Below are 22,501 nucleotides of genomic sequence, written 5' to 3'. Positions count from 1 at the left end.
TGGATTGGCACATGATAATAAACATCCTGACGGTCCAATGACACCATCAAATCCTGAAGCTGGAGTACCTGACGTATCTGAGAAATAGTGACTATCTTGAACTTGTCCTTCCTGAGGAACTTGTTCAAGTATCTCAAGTCCAAGATGGGTCTCAGTCCCCCGTCCTTCTTGGGGATTAGAAATATGTAGAATACCATTCTTTACTTCTCCATTACAGGTACTGGGTCTACTGCATCTTTCTCTAGCGGGCTAAACATTTCCTGTAAAAGGAATGCATCTGGAACCTTTAAAGAATGGTTTCCCGGTGGATGATTGAGGTCTCTGAATGAAGGGGAGGTAGTAACCCTGGGCTATGGCTTCTAATGCCCAAGCATCCGAAGTAATGACTCGCCATTCCTTCAGATGCTGAGACAGCCTGCCTGCCACTGCTTGGGCAGGCTTTGCACCTCTCCCTCGTCCACCACGAGGGAATCTTCTTTGGCCTCTTTGACCAGCCATTCTTCTAGCTCTTCCAACAGAGTAGAAGCTAAAGAATCTACCCCTCCAAGAAGGTCCATTGGGGTGAAAAGGCTGAGGCTGCCAGATTGCGGCACCTAGAGACATGGCTGCTGCCTTCGAGGTCTGCAGCTTCGCAAGGCTTTCGTCAGCCTTGCTGCCAAAAAGAGGAGACCCGTCAAAAGGCATATTAAGGAGTATAGAACTGCACGTCTTGTTTAAATCCTGAGTTCCTTAACCACGCAAACCTGCCTATCACGGTGCTTGCTACCATGGCTCTGCTGATACTGTCAGCAGAATCCAAACCTGACTGTAGAGACTCGCACATGGCCTCTTTCCCATCTTTTACAATGGCCAGGAAGCTGTCTCTTTCTTCCCCTTCGGGAATATGTTCAGCTTCCATGGACACAGTCCCATAGGGTGACTGTACATTTTATAAGGGCACATGTAGAGTTGGCAGACTCGAGAGCCATGCTCCCGGCAGAAAAGACTTTCTTTGACCAGGCGTCTATACGCGTATCTTCCCGATCTGGTAAAATGGTCGGATAGGCACCTTGTTCGGAGGTAGAGGTTGAGGCTTGCACCACCAGGCTTTCTGGGGTAGGGTGTTTAGACAAATAGCTGCGGTCACTACTTGACTGTCTATATTTTTCAGTCAAATTGTTCAAATTTGTATTGACTCCCGGGCCAGATTCTGGTGCTTCCCAGTTTGCACTTCATCTTTTTTGTAAAGGAGCATGAAATGGTAGGATTGGATCACTTTGAGGAACTTTGTCCAGGATATCCGAAAGGTCATCATGTTCGAATGAGAGGACAGGCCTGCTACATCCCAGAAAATCAATGATCTTGGCTTTTAATTGCCTGTAAGAGGCATCTGTGTGATCTGCCGGGTCTGGCTTGCCAAAATCCATTTCTGAGAGTTGTCCACCCCACTGGCTGATTGTAAATTATCAAACATGTCCTGCATCCTAGATTCCTCCTTATATAAAACTATCAAGAACATTAGTGTGCCATATTGTAACCTAAAAGGACGATTGTCGTCTGAAGGCTCACAGTCTTCATAAATCGACATGAGAGATTTTAAAAAAATCCTTTTTGGGGATGGTTTAAGGAATTTTTGAGTGTCCGGTAAATGCCTTGATGGCTTCGAGCCATATGCCGATGGAGTAGTCGCCAAACTTCATTTTGACGTCGATTAAGTTGGTGTCTTGGAAGCAGATGGTTGCAACATCAACTTGTCCATGGACTTTGCCCGTGATGGACTTCGACAGTCTTTGATGATTTTTCATCGACTTGAGGCCTCGACGGCTCTCAATGAAAATCTGGCCTTTGTTCCGGGCTCGAGAGCGAGCAGGATTTGGCTGTAGCTCTTTCCTTACTGGCTTCAGGAGGCGCAGTAGGAGCATGGCCTACTTGCTTCGAGGGAGCCTGTCTCTGGAAAATGTTAATAATTTCCTGCCTGAATGATTCCCTTTCAGCCGGAGTAGAGGCCTTAGTCGGACAAGGAAGACGAAGTAGGCAATTTGTGATGCCTTTTCTTCAATTTTCTTGTCGACGACGAAGAGTGGCGAGAGCCACTCTGTGACCTAGACCTTTTAGTTTTCTTCCGTTGAGGAGAGTCGTCTCTCGAAACATCAAGGAATGTTTTTGACAGGGTAGTCGAAAGGGATTTTTTGGGGAGTCTACCCACCACCAATGTCCTTTTCTGCTCCTTCAGAGCTTTACCTGTCATCAATTGACACGACTGGACTTGTGCTCCAAACCAAGGCATCACAAACACACCCGATGTGGGACTGTCAGAGACATTACAGTGTCGTAGTCTTGGCATTTCTTAAATCCGGTTTTTGAGGTTGCCAAAGACAAAGACATTTTCACAACCTCGAAGTAACAATATGCAGCGATAGCTTACTCGGAAAAACGGAACTGAAGCCAGCCAACAGGCACTACATGTTCCATATATACCTTCGATTACATCCTCTTGACTGAGGCCCTCGAGGGACATGGAGTCGACCGCATTGACGCAGAGCACCTTCTGCAAAAGAATGTTTCCGAAGCAGCTGAAGCTGGATATAGGAGATATAGATGAGGAATACATGGGAGGACAAAATCCATTTGAAACCTTGAATAGCACGTCAAACTTCTAAACTCCAAAACGGATGGCAAAATAAGCTCCAACTTTTTCCAAATACCAAACTGCCCTTTTGGCTACCAAAAGGTTAAGTAGTTAACAAAAGAAAATTCCTCATGGACTCACACCGTTCTGGCTCCCGGCTGAATGTGATTCAATTCATCCAAATTCTCTTCCACGTACCAGGGAAAGGGGAAAAAAGGTTAAATGCGGGGAGGAGAGGCAAGGCCTACCAATGTAAGAGAATCAAAACATATATTTGGGGATGTGTGGGTGGGTGCAGGGAGAATGCTCCTGTGTATATTTTCTATTGTTTGGTTCAGAGGATTTTCAATCCCTATTTTTTAGGTTGTGGACTCTTTGTGGAATCTTTGGCTCAAAAAAAAAAATAAGTGGCCAGTACGTCAATTAAATTTAGGGCTGGTCGGTAGCAACTAAATAACAAATAGGTTGGTTGCCATCAACAGTGCAAAGCAATAGACTGGAAGCAACCTAAACAAGGAAGCCTGCTCCATCACGTTTCTAGTCAGCTAAACAAGTCTCTGGCTGCACTTGTCATTTCACAATTGGTATAATAATGGATTAACACTTACCATGAGTAGTCAAATTATTGTATCCATGATCATAGATTACTCCATGCACTACGTAGATATGCATTCAAGGAGGCTAGGGTTAATTGCGAAACTTTTACTCTGTTGCCAAAGCACGACAGTCCAGTTCCTCTCAATTCTATGGGACACAGAGCAACAATCACATAGACTAAGCCATGGCCACCAATGAGTGAGTGATGGTTTAAGCAATAAACTAGGAGAGACAGGGGGATATTGCTGGCCGGTAATGGCCTTAGAATGAAGCTAAAGATATGAGTGACGTAAGAGCCTTCAACACGTCCCCCAGAGCTATTGCCGAGAGCACATTTCTGCAGGAGGGCCACAGGACAAAAGAAGTGTCTTTCTCTTTTTCCAAAGAACAAGCGACCACTGAGAGGAAGACTCAAGTAGGGCCATCATACAGGCTAATGACACACTCGAAGAAGTCTGTCATGAGAGGTGGTCAGCGGTTTTGAAAGTCTTTGACCAGGGTAGAGAGTAGAGGAACATAAGTCAGTGGGTCCCAGAAGGAGGCAAGTGAAGCAGAAAGGGAAGGGGTCAGAGGGCGAGGAAACTGAGAATGATGGCCTCAGAAAAGACAGACTTCACAGGAGGCTTGAGAACCTAGAAGCCATACCATCAAGTAAAGCTCTGGGACTAGCCAGTGAAAGGATGCCCTTACTCAGATTCGGGTACCATTTAAGCAAATACAACATTCTGAGAGCAGTTGCAATGGGACTTTACAACCTTGTAACCAACTACTCGAGGAATGGGAATTATTGCTATTAGCATCCGGGGTGCCACTGAGATGCTATGGGCAATGTTATATTAAATACACTTTTGAAAAACAAGTGTAGCTGCCATGTAAATGGAACAAATGATTCAGAGTTGAGCCCCTCTTCTAGTGTGACCCAAGTGTTAACAGAATGAGGAAGGGTGCCAGCAGAGCATGGACATGGGAGACAACATGATAGGTGCTCACAGGGATCAAATTGGGAGGAAAAAGGGAGCAGGGAAGGGGGATGTTATTAATGGCTAATGCCAGAGCTCCATAGCAGCTGATTGGAAATTAGCAGCTGGGGAACCACATGAAACTGCAATGACCCGATGGGAGTGTACCTGTGAACATTTATAAAGTGAGGCTTAAACGAAATTAATTCATTTATGCTAAACAAGTTTACAATGCTGCCTCATTAATGTCAACCAACCGAACGTGGTCAATGTTACAACAATGGAGAGAAAGAAAACGGCAACAGTGCAGCAACTCACCTGTCCACAAACAGTATTACAAGATCTTCCTGGTCCACATACTTCTTCAGCTCCTGCTTCAACCAGCGCACCTTCTGGCCGCCACCAACTGTGCGGGCCACGTCTCCTCCTTTCCATTCTTCTCCCAGGCCCAGAGTCTGCAAGGAACAAAAGTACTCTAATATGACAACTATCAAAGGAGGCTCAACAAAATAAAAAACAGACTCATTTAGTGCAGCTGGAGACAGAAGACAAAAAAAGATAAAGATTGCAGAAGGGACCATGTAAAAAGGAAAATATATATACAAACGAGATGTAAATTCCTAAATTACAGACTTCGCAATAGATGTTCACCCATTTATTCTTAGTTTACTTTCATTGGGTTTTCATGCAACAGACACAGCCACGGTTTAAACCATAAAGAAGAAATATGATGGAATAAACAATGTGAGAGAACACCCAAGCCATCGCAGAAATTGAAATGCCACTGCCGACATACCCATGTTAATATGTATGGATTCCTCTTGGCATTTGCTTTGTATCTTACCCATCTACTGATCCCTTTGTAAATGAAGGAGTAATGGGATCAACTGGATGGCTCACATGGGGCCGGTCAGCTTAAATGGGAACCTACTGCTTTTCTGGTATTTGGTCTTTTTCCTATGGTATCCTTATGCATTTATAAAGTATCAATATAACCTGCAAGGTATAAAAGTGGACAGTTGGCAGAGTAAATGATTTTGTTTAGTCATGTACAATGTACACCTTTTTAATGTAGTGGCAAATGACCCAAATGACAGATTGCCCGTATCCGAAGGGAACTCAGAGGAACCAGGGGTCACGTATGCAGATATTTCTCCTGAAAAATATGGGTGCAAAGTGCGGTCATAGAACGAGAACTCGCAAAAAGCTGCAATGCAACATCACAGCATGATTTGTCGAGGGGGGAAATTCCAATCAATGCCCTTTCGTTAAGATGCATATATCTTGCCAAACCCTGGCACAAAATGTCACATCAGTGAGAACATAATGGGAACAAAGTTGCTTGCAGAGCAGTAGATTTACTAACTCTAAACGGTATGTTATTATCATAAACAAAGGTTGGTGATTTTTATTTTAACTTTCTGAAGAACTTTAAATCTACATCTGGGTGGACTGCAAATCCTAAAGTATTGGTGCTACTTCATGTAATGCTTCCTTTTTCCTGCGCAATGTTATTAAAATGAGTTTTCACTGAAAATGAATACAGTGTCACGTTTGATTTCTTAAAGGCAGGCTGCCACTCTAACTCGGGTCTCGCCTCTGCGAAGAACTCCAACTTATCCTCTATCCTAATTCTTCTTGACTGGTCTGCTTCCTTCGACACTGTCGATCACTCGGATATCCTTAATACTCTTTCTTCTTGGGATTTGCAATCAAGCCCTTGTCTGGATTGAATCCTACCTTGCACCGAGCCATTTCTGGGTCTCCTGGAGCAACACCAACTCTCAACTCACTCCTCCAACTGTTGCTGATCCACAAGGCTCTATCTTGAGGCCACTCCTCTTTACACTCTACAGCTCTGCACTTAGGGCATTAATCTCCTCAGTTGGGTTTGGGTACAAACTCTTTGCAGACGATAAACAGCAATAACCAGCACCCAGATGCCTCAGGGTTAGTGTGCTCTACAAATACCTAAATAAATAAATAAATAAATAAATAAATAAACCAACCAATTCATCTCGTCTTTTTCCTGAACTCTCCTCTGATCTCTCTATCAAAATTTCAAACAGTCACTCTGCCACTCTCCGATGTTAAACTTGTTTAATGTGGGTTTTCATTTTAGCAATGTATTGGGGGACTTTCATGTTTCCCAAATGTATATTCCACCTTGCGATGAATAGGAATGTATATTCAGCGCACAGTTAGTGCTCAATGTTTATTTTTGACAAGTGCTTGCATGTTAACTGGTGTGTGCCATTGGGTTTAGTCCACTATGTCCCCTGCAGCTGTGGTATGTGGGGGGTTTGTGGAATTCCTCCAGCCCTGGGCAAGGACTCCAAAGAAAACCAGCTAACCCTGTCGTTAAACTTGTTCCCCGCCCAGCTACCTGAATTCCAGAGCCAGCAATCTGCCCTGACCTTTTTCCCCACTTGTCCCACCCTGTAATATCCATCACCACTTTGACCTGTCCTCTATGAGCCCTGCAAACCAGTTCCACTTGTGTCCATCATGGATGAGGGGCTCTGGAAAGCCAATTGTCCCACACACGACAATTTCCTCCCCTTGGTGCCCCAACTGCTTTGCACTCTATAATTTCATCTCCACATACCCTACAATTAAGCTCCCCCCTTGGCTCCACCTGCCAACTCCACTGTCCTGGAAATCACACAGAATATCTGAAAGCCTGTGACCCGCTCTGCCTCCCATCTCTGATTGAAGATGCCCCTGGAATGGGTGGAGCCACAGCCTTATACAGGCCCGTGGGGAGAGGATTTTGACAGACGCGCGCACACGCGCACACACACACACACACACACACACACACAAAGTGGACACTGCACACATTTTCAACAGAAAACAGTTATAGCAATATTGCACAACATGTAGACTGTTGCAGTGAAAAGCGCTCAGGAAAACAATGTAGGGATAAAAGGTTTTGCATATCCTATAAATTATTAGGGGTCACATGTGTACAGGAGTCTTCGAATATGAATAATGAGAAGAGTGACTGAAGCTTCCAAAGGCTACATAAACACTTTTTTGGAGCTGGGAATAACATTCTAATCTTTTTAACAAGTTATTAAATCATATAGAACTCTTGAGCCCAAGGCACCTGCTTACCTCTTCCCAAAAACTATTTCTCTAGCTCTCAGTCCCAACTTCATCCGTGCCTACCCTAAAACCTCTGCCAAATCAAACACCCCTTCTCCGCTAGTCTCACTTCCAGAAAGCTCACTCCCTGCAACTCTCCATTCTCTAAACTCCCTTTCCCTTCCATCATTCCTGCCCTGGGCATATAGGGCTCTTCTACACACCGGGACTCCTTCCATCAGGCACATTTTTTTCAGTCTGTAGTGAGTGTATGCGCTCAGCCTCCAGGGTGCTTCAGCAGTCCCACCACAGCCCGCACTGTAAGGTCAAAGTCTTTAGGAAAGCAGGCCAACACTTTGGATCCACAGTAGTGTGCAAGCCGTAAGATGCAGTGACTTCAAATGATCTTCCTTCTGTTCCTTTGTTCACAGCCTTGGGTAAGGAAGCCTCAAACTGTGAATGAAGAGAGCAGCAGCTGATGCAGAGAGAAAGCGTTGCAGACGCATGAGCGAGGTGCTCAGCTGTGTGGCAGCAGACGTGTAGTGAGAGGTAACCTGTGAGTTTCAAACTTGCTCAGAAGGGCAAAAAGGGATGCCGAACTTGCAGCGTGCCCAAACGCTGAAGAAGCAGCAGGACAGTAGCTCAAGAAGAGGTTGTGGCGAGACCACGGGGGACTATCAGTGGTGGACAGCCGGCCCGAAGAACTTCGTCAATACCACAAGCAACAAGTGGTTTCACAACATCCAGGCGTGCAGTCGAGCACCAGGATCTCCAGAGAGGAGGGAGAAACCAGAGCCAAACACCCAAGAACAGACAGTGTCCATGGTGCCTAAAAAGACTGAATCCCTGAGGGAGAAATCCTCCAAAAGCATCCTCTTGCAAGACCGAAGGTAAATCAGTAGAACAGGAGGTACAGGAGCATTCAGAGCAATTATTATCTCAACCAACTAATTTGTTACAGTATGGAATGTGAAAGTTAATTTTGAAGCCAAATTACTACGTTGCGAGTCAAGAGACAATTATTCCATACAGTTAACTCGGCGCAGTAAACAATATGAAACAGAGTTAACTTCAAAACAAAGTAGATATGAAGACTGCGAATCCAGAGACATTTATTTTGTAAACTTTACTCATCACAGTGAAAAACATAAAACAGAATTAATGTTGAAATCAGAGAGATACCAAGCTGGTACTAGCAGTAACCTTAGGAGTAGGGAGTCATTCTCCTGATCCAAGTTAGTTATCTCTTAACGGTTGACCCCTGTGTGGGATTCAAATGTTGGTTTGCTGAAAAGAAACAAAGCCAGACGCAGTGCGTCTGTTTAAAAAAAAAAAGTGGATATGTTGAGGGGCTGGCACATTAGTGAAGCGGAAGGGTGTGCAAGCTTTGAGCATACGACATGCATTACTCACCGTAATAGCATTTCTGATGATTGTATCTGCTTAGATTCACATGCTGTGCATATAGTCTGACATGTAGTGGTAATCGCGGAGTATTGCATCTTTTCTTTCGAGGATCGAAAGGGGGCATCGACATGGGCGTGCTTGAAACACTATCCCTAACGTGACATGTAGTGTACCCAAAATCCCTCACGCATCGAGGTCCCTCTGGTTGTGTTTTTTCTGCCGTGTGGGAGCCTTATGACTATCGTGAGTGAGTACAGAAAGAGAAAGGAGTAAGATGTCCATGTTCCTTCTACTTCAAGAGGTGGGGAAGGGTGGGAGCATGTGAATTTAAGCAGATACAATCATCAGAAATGCTATTACAGTAAGTAATGCATGTGTTCTGATGCTTGTGAATCTGCTTAGCATCAAATGCTGTGCATAGACTAGCGAGCAGTACCCAGAGAGGGTGGTGGGATGTGTGAAGGAAAAGTAGTAAAGAGCTGTCTTAGTACCGCTTGTCCCACCTGAGAATCAGACCTAGAGTGTGTATCCAGGCAATAGAGTTTTGTAAATGTGTGTACAGAACTCTGGGTTGCTTACGTACAAATGGACTAAGAGGAACAATGTATGCTATGGAGGCACCAGTGCCCCGAGTAAAGTGTGCTCTAGGCTTGAAAGGCAGATCTCTCTTGGCAAGAGTGTAACACAGTGTGATGCAGATTACAATCCACTTTGAAATCAGTGATTTAGAGACGGGATCCCCTTCACTACCAGCTGCCAGTGAAACGAAAAACTGGTTTGTCTTTCTAAGTGGTGTTGTCTTTTCCAGAAGTAGATGACTGCTCTCCTTACATCAAGCATGTGGACACTTCTTTCCGCCACGTTAGTGGGGTTCTGGAAAAAGGTGGGTAGTTCTATTGATTGGTTGACATGGAACTTTGAAATAAATTTAGTCGGAAATCGTGGGCAAGTGAGCATGACCATCTTTTCTTTGTGAATCGTGACAAATGGGTCTAGGACTGAAAGAGCCGGCAGTTCACCAACTCTTCTTATTAAAGTGACTGCCACCAGGAAGGCGGTTTTGTAAGCGAGAGCCTTAAGGCCCGACTTGTGCATAGGTTCAAATGGAGATCCATTAGTCTGGTTAATACAACATTCAGGTCCCATCCGGGAGCTGTGTTGGAAATGGGGGGGGGTGAAGTCCCTTCCATAAAAACCTTGATTACTGGGATTTTCCACCATAAAACCTTTTTATGGGACGTAGTGGAAGCTGAAAGTGCAGCCAAGTGGACCTTCAGGGAATTAAAAACTAGACCTGAGTCTAGTAGGTGAGTCGAGTACAGGACAATATGTGTCGGTGAGCAGTCTATGGGATTGATACTCTTGGAATTGCACCAGATGACGAAGCCCTTCCATTTGTTGGAGTAGCAATGTCTGGTGTTGGGCTTTCTTGCTTCTTCAAGTATGTCCATGCATTTTTGAGAAAGTTGGAGGTGTCCTAACTCTATGACCTCTGTAAGAAAGCCGCTAAGTTGAGAGTTTGCGGTCATGGTTGGAGTGTTTCTGACTTGTCTTGTGATAGCATGTTGTACGGGCATGGTAGCTTCCTCACAGGGGACACCGACATGGACATCAGATGAGAACCAGGGTTGGCAGACCCACATAGAGGCCACCAGAAGCATTGTGACTGGTTCCTGGTGCATCTTGTGCATTATCTTGTTGAGTACTGGAAGAGTCGGGGGGGGAGCGTAAACACATTTCCTGACCATATTATCCAGAGACCGTTCCCCTTAGAGCGGTTCTGCAGATACCTGGAGATGTAATCTGGGCATTGTGTGTTCTCCAGAGTTGCGAACAAGTCGATCTCTGGGAAGCCCCAGTCTCCGAAGACGGTGAGAACAATGTCTTGGTACAATCACCACTCGTACTCTACGGGTAGTGGGATGTCTCTGCTGAGCACGTCCACCAGAAGATAGAGTTCCCCTGGAACGTGTTGTGACAGGAGGAACATCTTGTGTTTCAGAGCCCATTTCCATGATATGGTATATGATAGGTCATTTATAATGCGCCTATACAATTGTTTCATATGTTCCAAGACAGTTTGGATAGCCCTGGAGAGTGAGTGTCCCTTTGCTTGTTCAGGTAATACATGGCCCTGGTAAACACTGTTGGGGCTGAGGCAATGCCGAAGGGAAGGACCTTAAACTGATAGTGCTTGTCCTCCATCATGAACCTTACCTTACGTTTTCTGTGAAAGTATACATCTTTCATGTCCAATGTTGCCATGTAATCCCCCTCTGTTAGCAGTAGGATTACTTCTATGTCATTCTGAACTGCTGTGGCTTGACAAACTTGACAAACTTGTTCGTTGGGCGCAAGTCTAAGACAGGGTGCATGGTGAGATCCTTCTTGGGTACAAGGAAGTACACTGAATAAATACCCTTGTTTACCTGTCGAAAGAGGATGACTTCTATGGAGCCCTTTTCTTGAACGATCTCCGCCTCTTGTAGCAGAATTTTCAGGTGTTCTGGCAAAAGGCATCTGGATGGTGGTGGACGGTATCGAGGTGGCCGGTGGAACTCGATACAATAACCGTGGGCGACGGTGTTGAGCACCCACTGGTCTGAAGTGACCGCCTCACATGCGTGAAGGAATGATGTTATTCGTCCCCCCGATCGGGGAGGCATTGGAGGGGACCCGGACTGGCGAGTCATTTTTGAGCGGAGGCCGGGGAGCCTCTCGGATTTCCTACCCCTGTCTTTGTCTCTTCGCCGACCTCTCGGTTGGTATTGACCTGTGGCAGTTGCGCCCTGTCTGGAAGACCATGGAGCACTCCCTTGTCCCATACTGGTTGTGGGGGAAACTTGAGAAGGATTGCTCACGAAAGGAAGGGCGATAGCTACCTCCTCGCTGTTGATAGGGTCTTGCTGTAATTTGATTCAGATACTTTCGAGTCTCATGCTCCTTCTTTGCTGTTTCTAAGGCATAGTCTACTGCCTTCCCAAACATTAGTCTCCTCCACTGGTTTGTTTATAAGAGAGGCCTGTATCTAAGGCTTAAAGCCAGAATTGTTCTATGAATTTTAGCATTTTTTTGGATACTGTGATAACTGATATTTGAAAGGTTGATTTTATTAACCATATAAATAAAAAAATAAAAAAAAAAAAAAAGCCAGAATTTCTGAGCCAGGCGTGCCTTTTGAGAAGGTACCCTGGGCCAGGGCCCACCCTGCTGTTTCACCAGCATCCAAGGTGTTCTTTAGGATATTTTGGTTGACCCGTCTCCCTTCTGAGACAACTGCCAGCAGGCGTGATCGTACCGGTTCCGGGACTTCTTGTAGGCCATCCTGAAGTAAGTTCCATTGTACGTCACTTTAACTTGCCAGCAGTGTCGTTTTATTGGCAATTCAAGTGGAATATGCTGCTGACGTAGTGATGCGCTTTCCGAGGCCGTACAACTTTTTACAGTCCTTGTCTGGTGGTACCTCTGCCGTAGACAAGGGCACTCCGGCTCTCTTCCTTGTAATAGTGACTACCAGGGAGTCGGGAGTGGCATGGCCCCGGATATACAGTGGGTCAGTAGGGGAGGGGCAAAAAAGCTTTTCTACTCAAGGAGTGACAGTTCTTGTAAGAGATGGGGACAACAAGGAGGGAGCAAGGTGCTTTTTGATAGAGTTAAGCAGTGGTATCGCCTGCTTGTGGGGGGTTTCTCTTTTAGGATATCTTCCACAAAGTCTGTGTCCTGTATTGCCTCTTGTGTGGCAATTTGAAACTGTTCAGCAGCCTTCTTTAGGATTAAGTTGAAGGCCATTTGATCGTCAATGGGTGAGGCTTGCTTCTGAGGAGGCGAGGAGGGAGGGTCGCGACAAAGGGTGTCTGGATCTGGAGTTGTAGTGGGGGAAAGCCATGGTGATTCCTCTACCGGCTGTTCATCACCCCGGTCTGGTGTCTCCTCAAAAGGATTTTCTTCCTGACTATAGGGGCCCTCAGAGGCTGCTTCAGGTTCTGAGGATTGTAAAACATCCTCCTGTGGAAATTGACTGGAATGTTTTTGGACTTTTGAAAGATTAGGGCAGGACTCCTCCGCCCTAGGTCTTTTTGGGGTAATACATTTCTCAGAGAAGTCAACAAACTTTGAAAGTTTGTCCATGTGATGTTCAAACCTGACTCTGGTCCATAGGGATGAACCAGAGGGGCTGGGGGTGGGGGGAGGGCTCTTCTGGAGGACGGGAGTCCTTAAGAGGTTGAGATTTAACACCCATAGCCTTAGAGAGGGGTAGAAACCCTTCTGAATACTCCTCTCAACGTTGGGAAGAGTCTTTAGGTTTATTTGCCACTGAAACAATGGCTGCAAGACTCTTGCGTAGCTCCAGCGGATCAGGGAGTGTTTTCGACATGCCTGTAGGCTTTGTCGAGGTTTCCGGTGCTGCCGAAACCTATAGGGCTGACGCGTGCTTAGAAGGCGCGTCTGCATCTGTTGCTTCAACAATTCCATCGAGTAAGCTCGTGGGGTTATGTGCTTTTCTTTTTGTGGTGCGGGTGTGCCCCTGTTGCCGGGATGTCTCCCCATAGCAGCACCGGCGATTTGCCTGTTGGTGGCAGGCACTTGGGAATCTGGTGGTTCCGCAGGAGAGGGGGGGGGCTTGTGTCGATGGTCGCCCCATCAGAGCCATGGCTGCGGCTTGAATCCCTGTCACTCGAGGCACATGCGCCGACAGTGGATCCCTCTCGGCTTGAATGGTGTAGGCCGCCCACCGATTCGTCCGCTAAACTTTTAGCGTCTTTGGATGAAAAAGTTGCCAAGACTTGCAGGATCGCTCGTCAGAGTCCTCTAAATAGTTGAGGTAAAGGACGACAGCAAGACCAGAAGGGAACAGAGGTGGGAAAAGGAAAGGTATTCTAAACAGAATCAAACCCCGGAGCCCCACTCTCCCTACTGTATAGGCCTGGCCGGAGGGCCGAGGCCACGCGGTCCACTGCATCGACCAAAGCACCAGTCGCCAAAATCTGTAGTCTTTGGCGTAGGGTCCAGAAGTAGTCATCTAAGAAACATCGAAGTCTAAACGACCAGCGGTCATGGATAATGAAGTAATAACTTTGCAATGTACGAGCGTGAGGTATTTTGGGTACACTACACGCCACGTTGGGGATAGTGTTACAAGCACGCCCATGTCAACGTCCCCCTTCAACCCTCGAAAGACAAGATGCAATACTCTGCGATTCCCACTATATATGTCGGACTGTATACACAGCATGTGATTCTAAGCAGATTCACAAGCATTATAAACAGAGTTTTCTGTGATGTCAGAGAAGACTGATGATGGCAAAATGAGTATCAGGCACTCCATCATGCCATCATTCCAGCAGGTGGGCATGATGGGTGAGAGCGAGAGGGGTCCACTGCAGAAAATCCGGTCCAGAGAGAAGCTAGACTACAGAAGGTGATGCATATCCAGTCAACCACCTTTGCTGTGTAGAGGAGGTCCCAAATAAAGCCTGCATTACAATCGCCCATTTTGAAGTACCAGAAACATTCACACCAAGATATGTGATGTATGATGAGCAAATAAAGGAAAAGTAAAGGGGAAGTCCTGCACTTATATCCCTGATCCTTCAGGTGTAGTGTACTTCTATCCAAGATTGGATCAGTAGAATGGGATGACACTCTTTTAATACATATTCAAATTTTATTCAATAAATTCATCACACGGAAAAAATCATCTAGCTACCATAAAAATTGATAAAAAACACAATTTCATACCAACAATCATAACCACATACAAAACTCATTCAAACATTCACACAGTAAGAACACCCACGGTGTTTCATACATCAATAGGTATTTGAAGAAATAATATTTCCCTTAATTTACTACATTATACAATGACCCAGTCCCTAATATTAGGTATCGTGGTTTATCCGATGCCGAATTGAGGACATTTGTGATGTCATCTTTGATGTCCTGGGTGTTAGTGTTAACAGTGCACAGTGGCGCGAGTTATGGTTGCTTATCGTACCATAACTGCCGAATTTCAGGGGGTTTTCGGTTTTACTTAGAACCATAACGTCCCTTTAACAAAGTTTTTTCACTGAATTTCATAGGTTTTTAGTAGCACAACTTAACCATAACGTTCCTTTAACACATTTTTCTTTTCTGAATTTCAGTTTTTTATTAGTGCAACGTAACCATAACGTCCTTTTCAATGGAGGAAGACCACTAGCATCCTAGGTTCTCAAAGTGGGAACCCGGGGTGGTAAAAAAAAGATTTTTCTTCCCAAACCAGGACACCGCAGGCAGGCGTCCCTGTGTAGGAAGGAAAATCTTTTACCAAGATGCACACCAGGCAAAGGGAAGGCAGGGTGTATAAAGAGAACACAACAGGGCATCGGCAGGGGGTCGGGAAGACCAGGAGAGAGACACGGGGCATGAGTGGGGCGTAACACGAGGGAGACATAGGGCATGAGCAGGGGGTGGAAAGAAGGGAGACACGGGGCATGAGCGGGAAAGAAGGGAGACACAGGGCATGAGCAGGGGGTGGGGGTGAACAGTGGAGACACGGGCCATGAGCGGGGGAAAATGAGGGACACAGACACAGAGCATGAGCGGGGGTGAATAGGAGAGACATGGGGCATGAGCGGGGGTAGGGCAAGATGGGGCCCCCACTCCCGCTTATGCCCCGTGTCTGCCCTGTTCCAACAGTGCAGACACGGGGCATGAGCGAGGGGTGGGGGGGGGAGAAGGGAGACACGGGGCATGAGCGGGGAGGGAAGACAGGGCATAAGCAGGGGGTGGGGGTGGGAAGAAGGGAGACACGGGGCATGAGCGGGGGTTGGGGGAAACAAGAGGTCAACAAGGGGCATCATAGGAGGTGGTGACAAGAGGAAGACACGGGGCATGACCAGGGGGTGGGGGGCAACAGGAGAGAGACACGGGGCATGAGCGGGGGGTGGGGAGAACAGGAGACAGACACGGGGCATGAGCAGGGGGTGGGGGGAACAGGAGACAGACACGGGGCATGAGCGGGGGGTGGGGGGAACAGGGGACAGACACTGGGCATGAGCAGGGGGGTGGGGGGCAACAGGAGAGAGACACGGGGCATGAGCGGGTGGTGGAGGGGTACAGGAGACAGACACGGGGCATGAGCAGGATGGGTGGGGGGGAAACAGGAGACAGACACGGGGCATGAGCGGGTGGGGGGAAACAGGAGACAGACACGGGGCATGAGCGGGGGGTGGGCGGTGGGAGGGATAGAGACATGGGGCATGAGCGGGGGGTGGGCGGCGGGAGGGATAGAGACATGGGGCATGAGCGGCGGGAGGGATAGAGACACTGGGCATGAGCGGTGGGAGGGATAAACACACGGGGCATGAGCGGGGGGTGGGCGGCGGGAGGGATAGACAGACGAGGCATGAGTGGGGGGGATAGACACACGGGGCATGAGCGGGGTGGTGGGCGCCGGGAGGGATAGACACATGGGGCATGAGCGGGGGGTGGGCGATGGGAGGGATAGACACACGGGGCATGAGCGGGGGGTGGGCGTCGGGAGGGATAGAGACACGGGGCATGAGCGGTGGGAGGGATAGACACACGGGGCATGAGCGGGGGGTAGGTGGTGGGGAGAGACGCGGCATGAGCGGGGGGTAGGTGGTGGGGAGAGACGCGGGGCATGAGCGGGGGGTGGGCGGCGGGAGGGATAGAGACACGGAGCATGAGCGGGGGTGGGCGGCGGGAGGGATAGAGACACGGGGCATGGGCGGCAGGAGGGATAGAGACACGGGGCATGAGCGGTGGGAGGGATAGACACACGGGGCATGAGCGGGGGTGGGCGGCGGGAGGGATAGACACACGGGGCATGAGCGAGGGGTCGGCGGTGGGAGGGATAGACACGTGGGGGTGGATGGCGGGAGGGATAGACACACGGGGCATGAGCGGGGGGTGGGCGGGAGTGATAGACACACGGGGCATGAGCGGGGGGTGGGCGGCGGGAGGGATAGACACACGGGGCATGAGCGGGGGTGCGCGGCGGGAGGGATAGACACACGGGGCATGAGCGGGGGGTCACTGGGGGGGAGGGGAGAGACACACGGGGCATGAGCGGGGGGTGGGCGGCGGGAGGGCTAGAGACACGGGGCACGAGCGGGGGGTGGGCGGCGGGAGGAATAGAGACACGGGTCATGAGCGGGGGGCTGGGCGGCGGGAGGAATAGAGACACGGGGCATGAGCGGCGGGAGGGATAGAGACATGGGGCATGAGAGGGGGGTGGGCGGCGGGAGGGATAGAGACGCGTGGGGTGGGCGGCGTGAGGGATAGAGACACAGGGCGTGGGCGGGATAGAGACACGGGGCATGAGCGGGGGGTTGGCGGCGGGAGGGATAGACACACGGGGCATGAGCGGGGGGTGGGCGGCGGGAGGGATAGACACGGGGCATGAGAGCGGGGGGGTGGGCGGCGGGAGGGATAGACACGGGGCATGAGCGGGGGGTGGGTGGCAGGAGGGATAGACACGGGGCATGAGCGGGGAGTGAGCGGCGGGAGGGATAGACACACGGGCATGAGCGGGGGGTCGGTGGTGGGGAGAGACACGGGGCGTGAGCGGGGTGGGGGGAGGGGAGACACAGGGCATGAGCGGGGGGTGGGCGGCGGGAGGGATAGAGACACGGGGCATGAGCGGGGGGTGGGCGCAAGGTGGGCGGCGGGAGGGATAGAGACACGGGGCGTGGGCGGCGGGAGGGATAGAGACACGGGGCATGAGCGGTGGGAGGGATAGACACGAGGCATGAGCGGGAGGTGGGCGGGGGTTCAGGGATAGACACACAGGGCATGAGCGCGGGGGGTGGGCGGCAGGAGGGATAGACACACGGGGCATGAGCGGGGGATGGGCGGCGAGAGGGATCGACACACGGGGCATGAGCGGGGGGGCGTCGGGAGGGATAGAGACACGGGGCATGAGCGGGGAGTGAGCGGCGGGAGGGACAGACACACGGGGCATGAGCGGGGGGGTAGGTGGTGGGGAGAGACACACGTGGCATGAGCGGGGGAGGGGAGAGACACGGGGCATGAGCGGGGGGAGGGGAGAGACACGGGGCATGAGCGAGGGGTGGGCGGCGGGAGGGTTAGAGACACGGGGCGTGGGCAGCAGGAGGGATAGAGACACGGGGCATGAGCGTTGGGAGGGATAGACACACGGGGCATGAGCGGGGGGTGGGCGGCGGGAGGGATAGACACGCGGGGGGTGGGTGTCGGGAGGGATAGTCACGCGGGGCATGAGCGGGGGGTGGGCAGGCGGGATAGACACATCAGGCATGAGCGGGGGGTGGGCGGGCGGGATAGACACACGGGGCATGTTCGGGTGGTGGGCGGGCGGGATAGACACACGGGGCATGAGCGGGTTATAGACACACGGGGCAAGAGCGGGGGCTGGGCGGGCGGGTTAGACACACGGGGCATGAGCGGGGGGTGGGCGGGCGGGATAGACACACGGGGCATGAGCGGGGGGTGGGCGGGCATCATAGACACACGGGGCATGAGCGGGGGGTGGGCGGGCGGGATAGACACACGGGGCATGAGCGGGGGGTGGGCGGGCGGGATAGACACACGGGGCATGAGCGGGGGGTGGGCGGCGGGAGGGATAGACACATGTGGCATGAGCGGGGGGGGTCTCTGGGGGGGCGGGGAGAGACACACGGGGCATGAGCAGGGGTGGGCGGCGGCAGGGATAGACACACGGGGCATGAGCAGGGGGTCAGGGGAAGGTGGTGAGGGGAGAGTCACACGGGGCATGAGCGGGGGGATAGACATACAGGGGCATGAGCGGGGGGTGAGCGGGAGGGGGAGAGACACACTGGGCATGAGCGGGGGTGGGCGGGAGGGGGAGAGACACGGGGTGGGGGTGGGGGGAAGGGGAGAGACACAGGGCATGAGCGGGGGTGGGCGAGACACACGGGGCATGAGCGGGGGGTGGGCAGGAGGGGGAGAGAAACACGGGGCATGAGCAGGGGGTGGGCAGGAGGGGGAGAGACACACGGGGCATGAGCGGGGGTGGGGGGGAGTGAGAGAGACACACGGGGCATGAGCGGGGGTGGGGGGAGTGAGAGAGACACACGGGGCATGAGTGGGGGGTGGGCGGGAGGGGGAGAGAAACACGGGGCATGAGCGGCGGTGGGGGGGGGGGAGAGAGGCACATGGCGTTCATGTGCAGGCGGCAGATCCTGCTCCTCGGCCCTCCACTGGCCACCGTGTGCCGATGGCGTGAGCGGGGGGCTGGAGGAACAGGGGAGACACGGAGCATGAGTGGGAGTGGGGGGGACAAGAAGGACACACGAGGCATGAGCGGGGGTGGGAGGAACAGGAGACAGACACGGGCGGACTTACTGTGCAGGCGGCAGATCCCGCTCCTGCTGACAAAGCCTCTCATGCGAGGAACAAAGATGGCGGGCGTCTCTGAAGCCAGACGCACTGCACGCTTTCACCGCATCCAATGAGAGAGCACGTCAGATGTCCGCGGACATCACGCAAGCTGCTTGCCCAATCACCGTCCTGTCCGCGGAGCGAACAGGGAAGTGTGTCCGCGAAGCGAACACAGATATCCCTATTTTTTTTCACTTACATTTTTGTCATTTTTAAAAAAACTACTGGACGGATTTACACCAAATAAAGCAAAGCACGCTTTCGGGACCAAAGCGCAGCTCCAGCCGCAAATTTGGTGTAAATCCGTCCAGCGGTTTGGGCTGTAGGCGTGAGCAAAGTTTTTCCCCATTATGCCTATGGGAAAAAACAAAAAAGTTTTGGGACCCCCCTATAACTTCCCCCCCCGGACGAATCCTCACCAAACTTTGCAAAAAAAATCAGAGTGGGCCTTATACTTTTTTTGCAAAGTTTGGTGAGGATTCGTCCAGGGGGAGCGAAGTTATAAGCCGCCCAAAAAGTGCTCTTACTATGGAAACAGCAACTTAACCTACTACATGGCCACAAGCATGGCCAAGTAATATATAAAAATTAAGAAGACAAAGGGAAGATACCGGGAGGACACCCGAGAAAAGAGAGGGTACCGGGGAAGACACCCGAGAAAAGAGAGGATCTGCCTTATTCCTACGCTTTTCATACAAGCGACTAGAAGAAACTTGTATCCAGAGTCCCAAATAAAGGGGAACGAATAGGCCACCACAGCGATTAAAGACGGCATGAAAGGGATAGGTTTAAACTCCATGTCGGGGTAATTTAGAGGCAGAGATGCATGTGACCAGCTGGAGTTTGTCTAGTCTTAACGTCTGCCTTATGTGCTGATTGTTATGGCGTCATAGGACAGAATGTTTTCCTTCGAGGAACTAGCATAGAAACTGTGTGATTAGATATTTGGCAGGTTGTAGAAGGTAACCTGATGTTTATTGAGTAAAATAGAAGAGAACATTTTGTAGAAAAATCGGGATTGGAGCTTGCGGTGATTGGTGCTCACTCATATTGTTGAAATTGTTTAAGTCACGTGAAGCTTTGACTAGTGTTATATAAGGGGAAAGGGGAAAGGGAACAGATTTGAACATGGAGGACATAACTCCATTAGCACACCTGTGCAAACAGTTACCGAAACATGCACCTAAATGGAAAAAATATAGTGCTGAGTGGGTTAAGGGAACCCTCCACAAAATGTTTATACCTTGGCCACAGGGCGGGTCATTATCTGAAGCAGTTTTGCAACATATGACGACATACTTGCAAGCCACATACACGGGAAAAAAGTTAGACAATTGCCTTGTTAGTCTAGAATTGTGGAAAATATATCAACAAGACAAGGAAGAGGAACTGCCATCAGACTAGATACTTAATGTATGCACAGAGGGGGGTGAAACGCCCACAGCGCCACCCGCCCAGTGTGAAATGGAAATTGAAAACAATAAAGAAGAAGGGTTATACCCGCTCAGGGAACTTAAAGCAGCTACAGGGTATAACAACCCAGCGTATGAGTCACCTACGCAAAGTAGTGACGAGAATCAAGATAAGGATAGAGATAATATCACCTCCAAAGTCCCAAGGGACAAGGAGAGACGCAATGACGAGAGAAGAGACCAGGCAAGTACATCTCTCGACAAGGAGAGAGAAGGTAAAAGATGGAAAAGAAGTGAGGATAGAACTGATGAGATAGCACTCGCACAAGACGGATGGATGGGGGCGCAGATTTTATTGAAACTTGATGGCAAAGGCATTGATGACGCAAAACGAAAGGAGAGATTAGATGATGTACAGAGGACGGAGAAGGAAAAAGAATTAAGAGACAAGAGAATAAGGAAAAAAGATAGACAGACGAGAACAGTTATATCGTGAAGAGCAAGAAAAGCATCTCGATCGTAAACATAGAGCAGCCAATGATCAAGACAGACAGGAGCAGCAAAGATTAGAGGAAGAACAAAGAATAAAGAGACGAAGGGATGAGGAAATCCTAAGGGCAAATGAACGAAGAGACGCAAATAAAGAGGAAGAAGATAGGGTCACAGAAGAGGCGAGGAAGCGCAGAGAATTTGATGACGATGTAGAACGTAAGCGAAGACCGGGATCACGCGATCTTGAATATCTGGAAAGAGAGGTTAAAAAACCTGAGCCAGTAGTAGTTTGGGAAAATATAGAAGAATTCTTTCCCCGAGTACGATTCAGTACCAGGTACATCTAGGGCGAATATTGAGAATGACTTCGACACCAGAAGCATCAGAGAAACGATACATAGAATATATGACGAAATGGGGCTAGAACAAGTACCCCAAGGGGAGGGCTAAGAGGAGCGTCTGCAGAGCACTCAGCTTTACGACCCTGAAGATGTCTCCCAAAGTAGTGGGAATAGAGAACTGTTACGCTCACCTGGTACCCACAGGGATGCCACCCAGCCGGGTTACTCGCTGGTAGGTTTCTCAGCTTTGCCCTGATGTGGTCTGCGGGGAAGGTTCTGCTTGAAAATACAGGAGGACTGTGTTCAAGACTGACCAACTGGGGCAAGTATCCTCCCTCCACCCCATATGATTTCAGTCCCTCTGGTGCCCTCTCCTCACCTTGTGGTAGAATTAGGCGTGCTCTCCGTCCTTCTTTCTGTTGTCTTTCTTGGGCGAGTGCGGTCCAGTTACTTCTGACGCCGGCCCGTTTAATATTGTTCAGGTAGGTCTTATTGCTATTCTTTAGTTTTGTTGCTATCCTGCATGCCTTTCTTTGTTTAAAAATGTCTTTTTTCTCCCTTAGGTATGCGGAACTTCAGCACGGCGAACTGGCTTGGTTGAGCCCCGCTGGTAAATGATGGCGCATTAAGAGGGCTATGATGCGGTAAGTAAGCGTTATGCGCAGCGCTGCGAAGTCTTGCCTTTGCTAACCTGTCTTTTCCTTCCTTGTAGGTCGCGGTGTTCTTCAGCGCGAGTGGAATGTCCGGAGTGGTGCCAGCCGAGAGGCAACCAGCCAGGTAAGCCTTTTGAGCAGTTCGTAATTTGTAAATGTCTCTACTGCTTTCTTTAATGTTGCCTCCATCTTCCTCTTTCAGGTCATTCTGTCCAGGAGGCGTGCAGATTCGAGGAAGCTGTTCTCAGTAGCTGCGAGTGTTTAAAGATGAAGACTGCAGGTAAGATGCTGCTGCTAATGATGTTCCTTTTGTCTCCTTGCAGGTTCTGCTTCTCCGAGGTTGGAGGGAATAGCTGGACACAGTGAGCGTCACGTTGCAAGCTGCAAAGTAACGCAAAGCATGTTGTCTTGCTCGGGTGTGGTTTAAATAGCCCCAACAAAATAGTCCAGGTAAAGTAGTCCCTAGGCTACCACACCCAAAACACGATAAACCGCATAGCTTGGTTCTTAAGAACCAAGCTATGTGGATGCTCCATGTTGGCTGACAATACAATAA

General features: G+C 49.8%; 1 protein-coding gene across 2 annotated transcripts in view; it reads right to left on the bottom strand.

The window, feature by feature from the left end:
- The window catches only part of PLOD3 (procollagen-lysine,2-oxoglutarate 5-dioxygenase 3), a 796,608-nt gene that overhangs the window by 568,319 nt on the left and 205,788 nt on the right, over positions 1 to 22,501 (bottom strand). For both annotated transcript variants that reach the window (XM_069646170.1, XM_069646173.1), the window contains exon 3: positions 4,483 to 4,619. In XM_069646170.1, the coding sequence (XP_069502271.1) occupies positions 4,483 to 4,619 (137 nt within the window). The remainder of the gene's footprint in view (positions 1 to 4,482; positions 4,620 to 22,501) is intronic.

This window comes from Ambystoma mexicanum, chromosome 1p, assembly GCF_040938575.1.
Source record: "Ambystoma mexicanum isolate Mex_15411 chromosome 1p, UKY_AmexF1_1, whole genome shotgun sequence".
NCBI classification, from domain to species: Eukaryota; Metazoa; Chordata; class Amphibia; order Caudata; family Ambystomatidae; genus Ambystoma; species Ambystoma mexicanum.
This window is presented reverse-complemented; position numbering and strand designations above follow the sequence as displayed.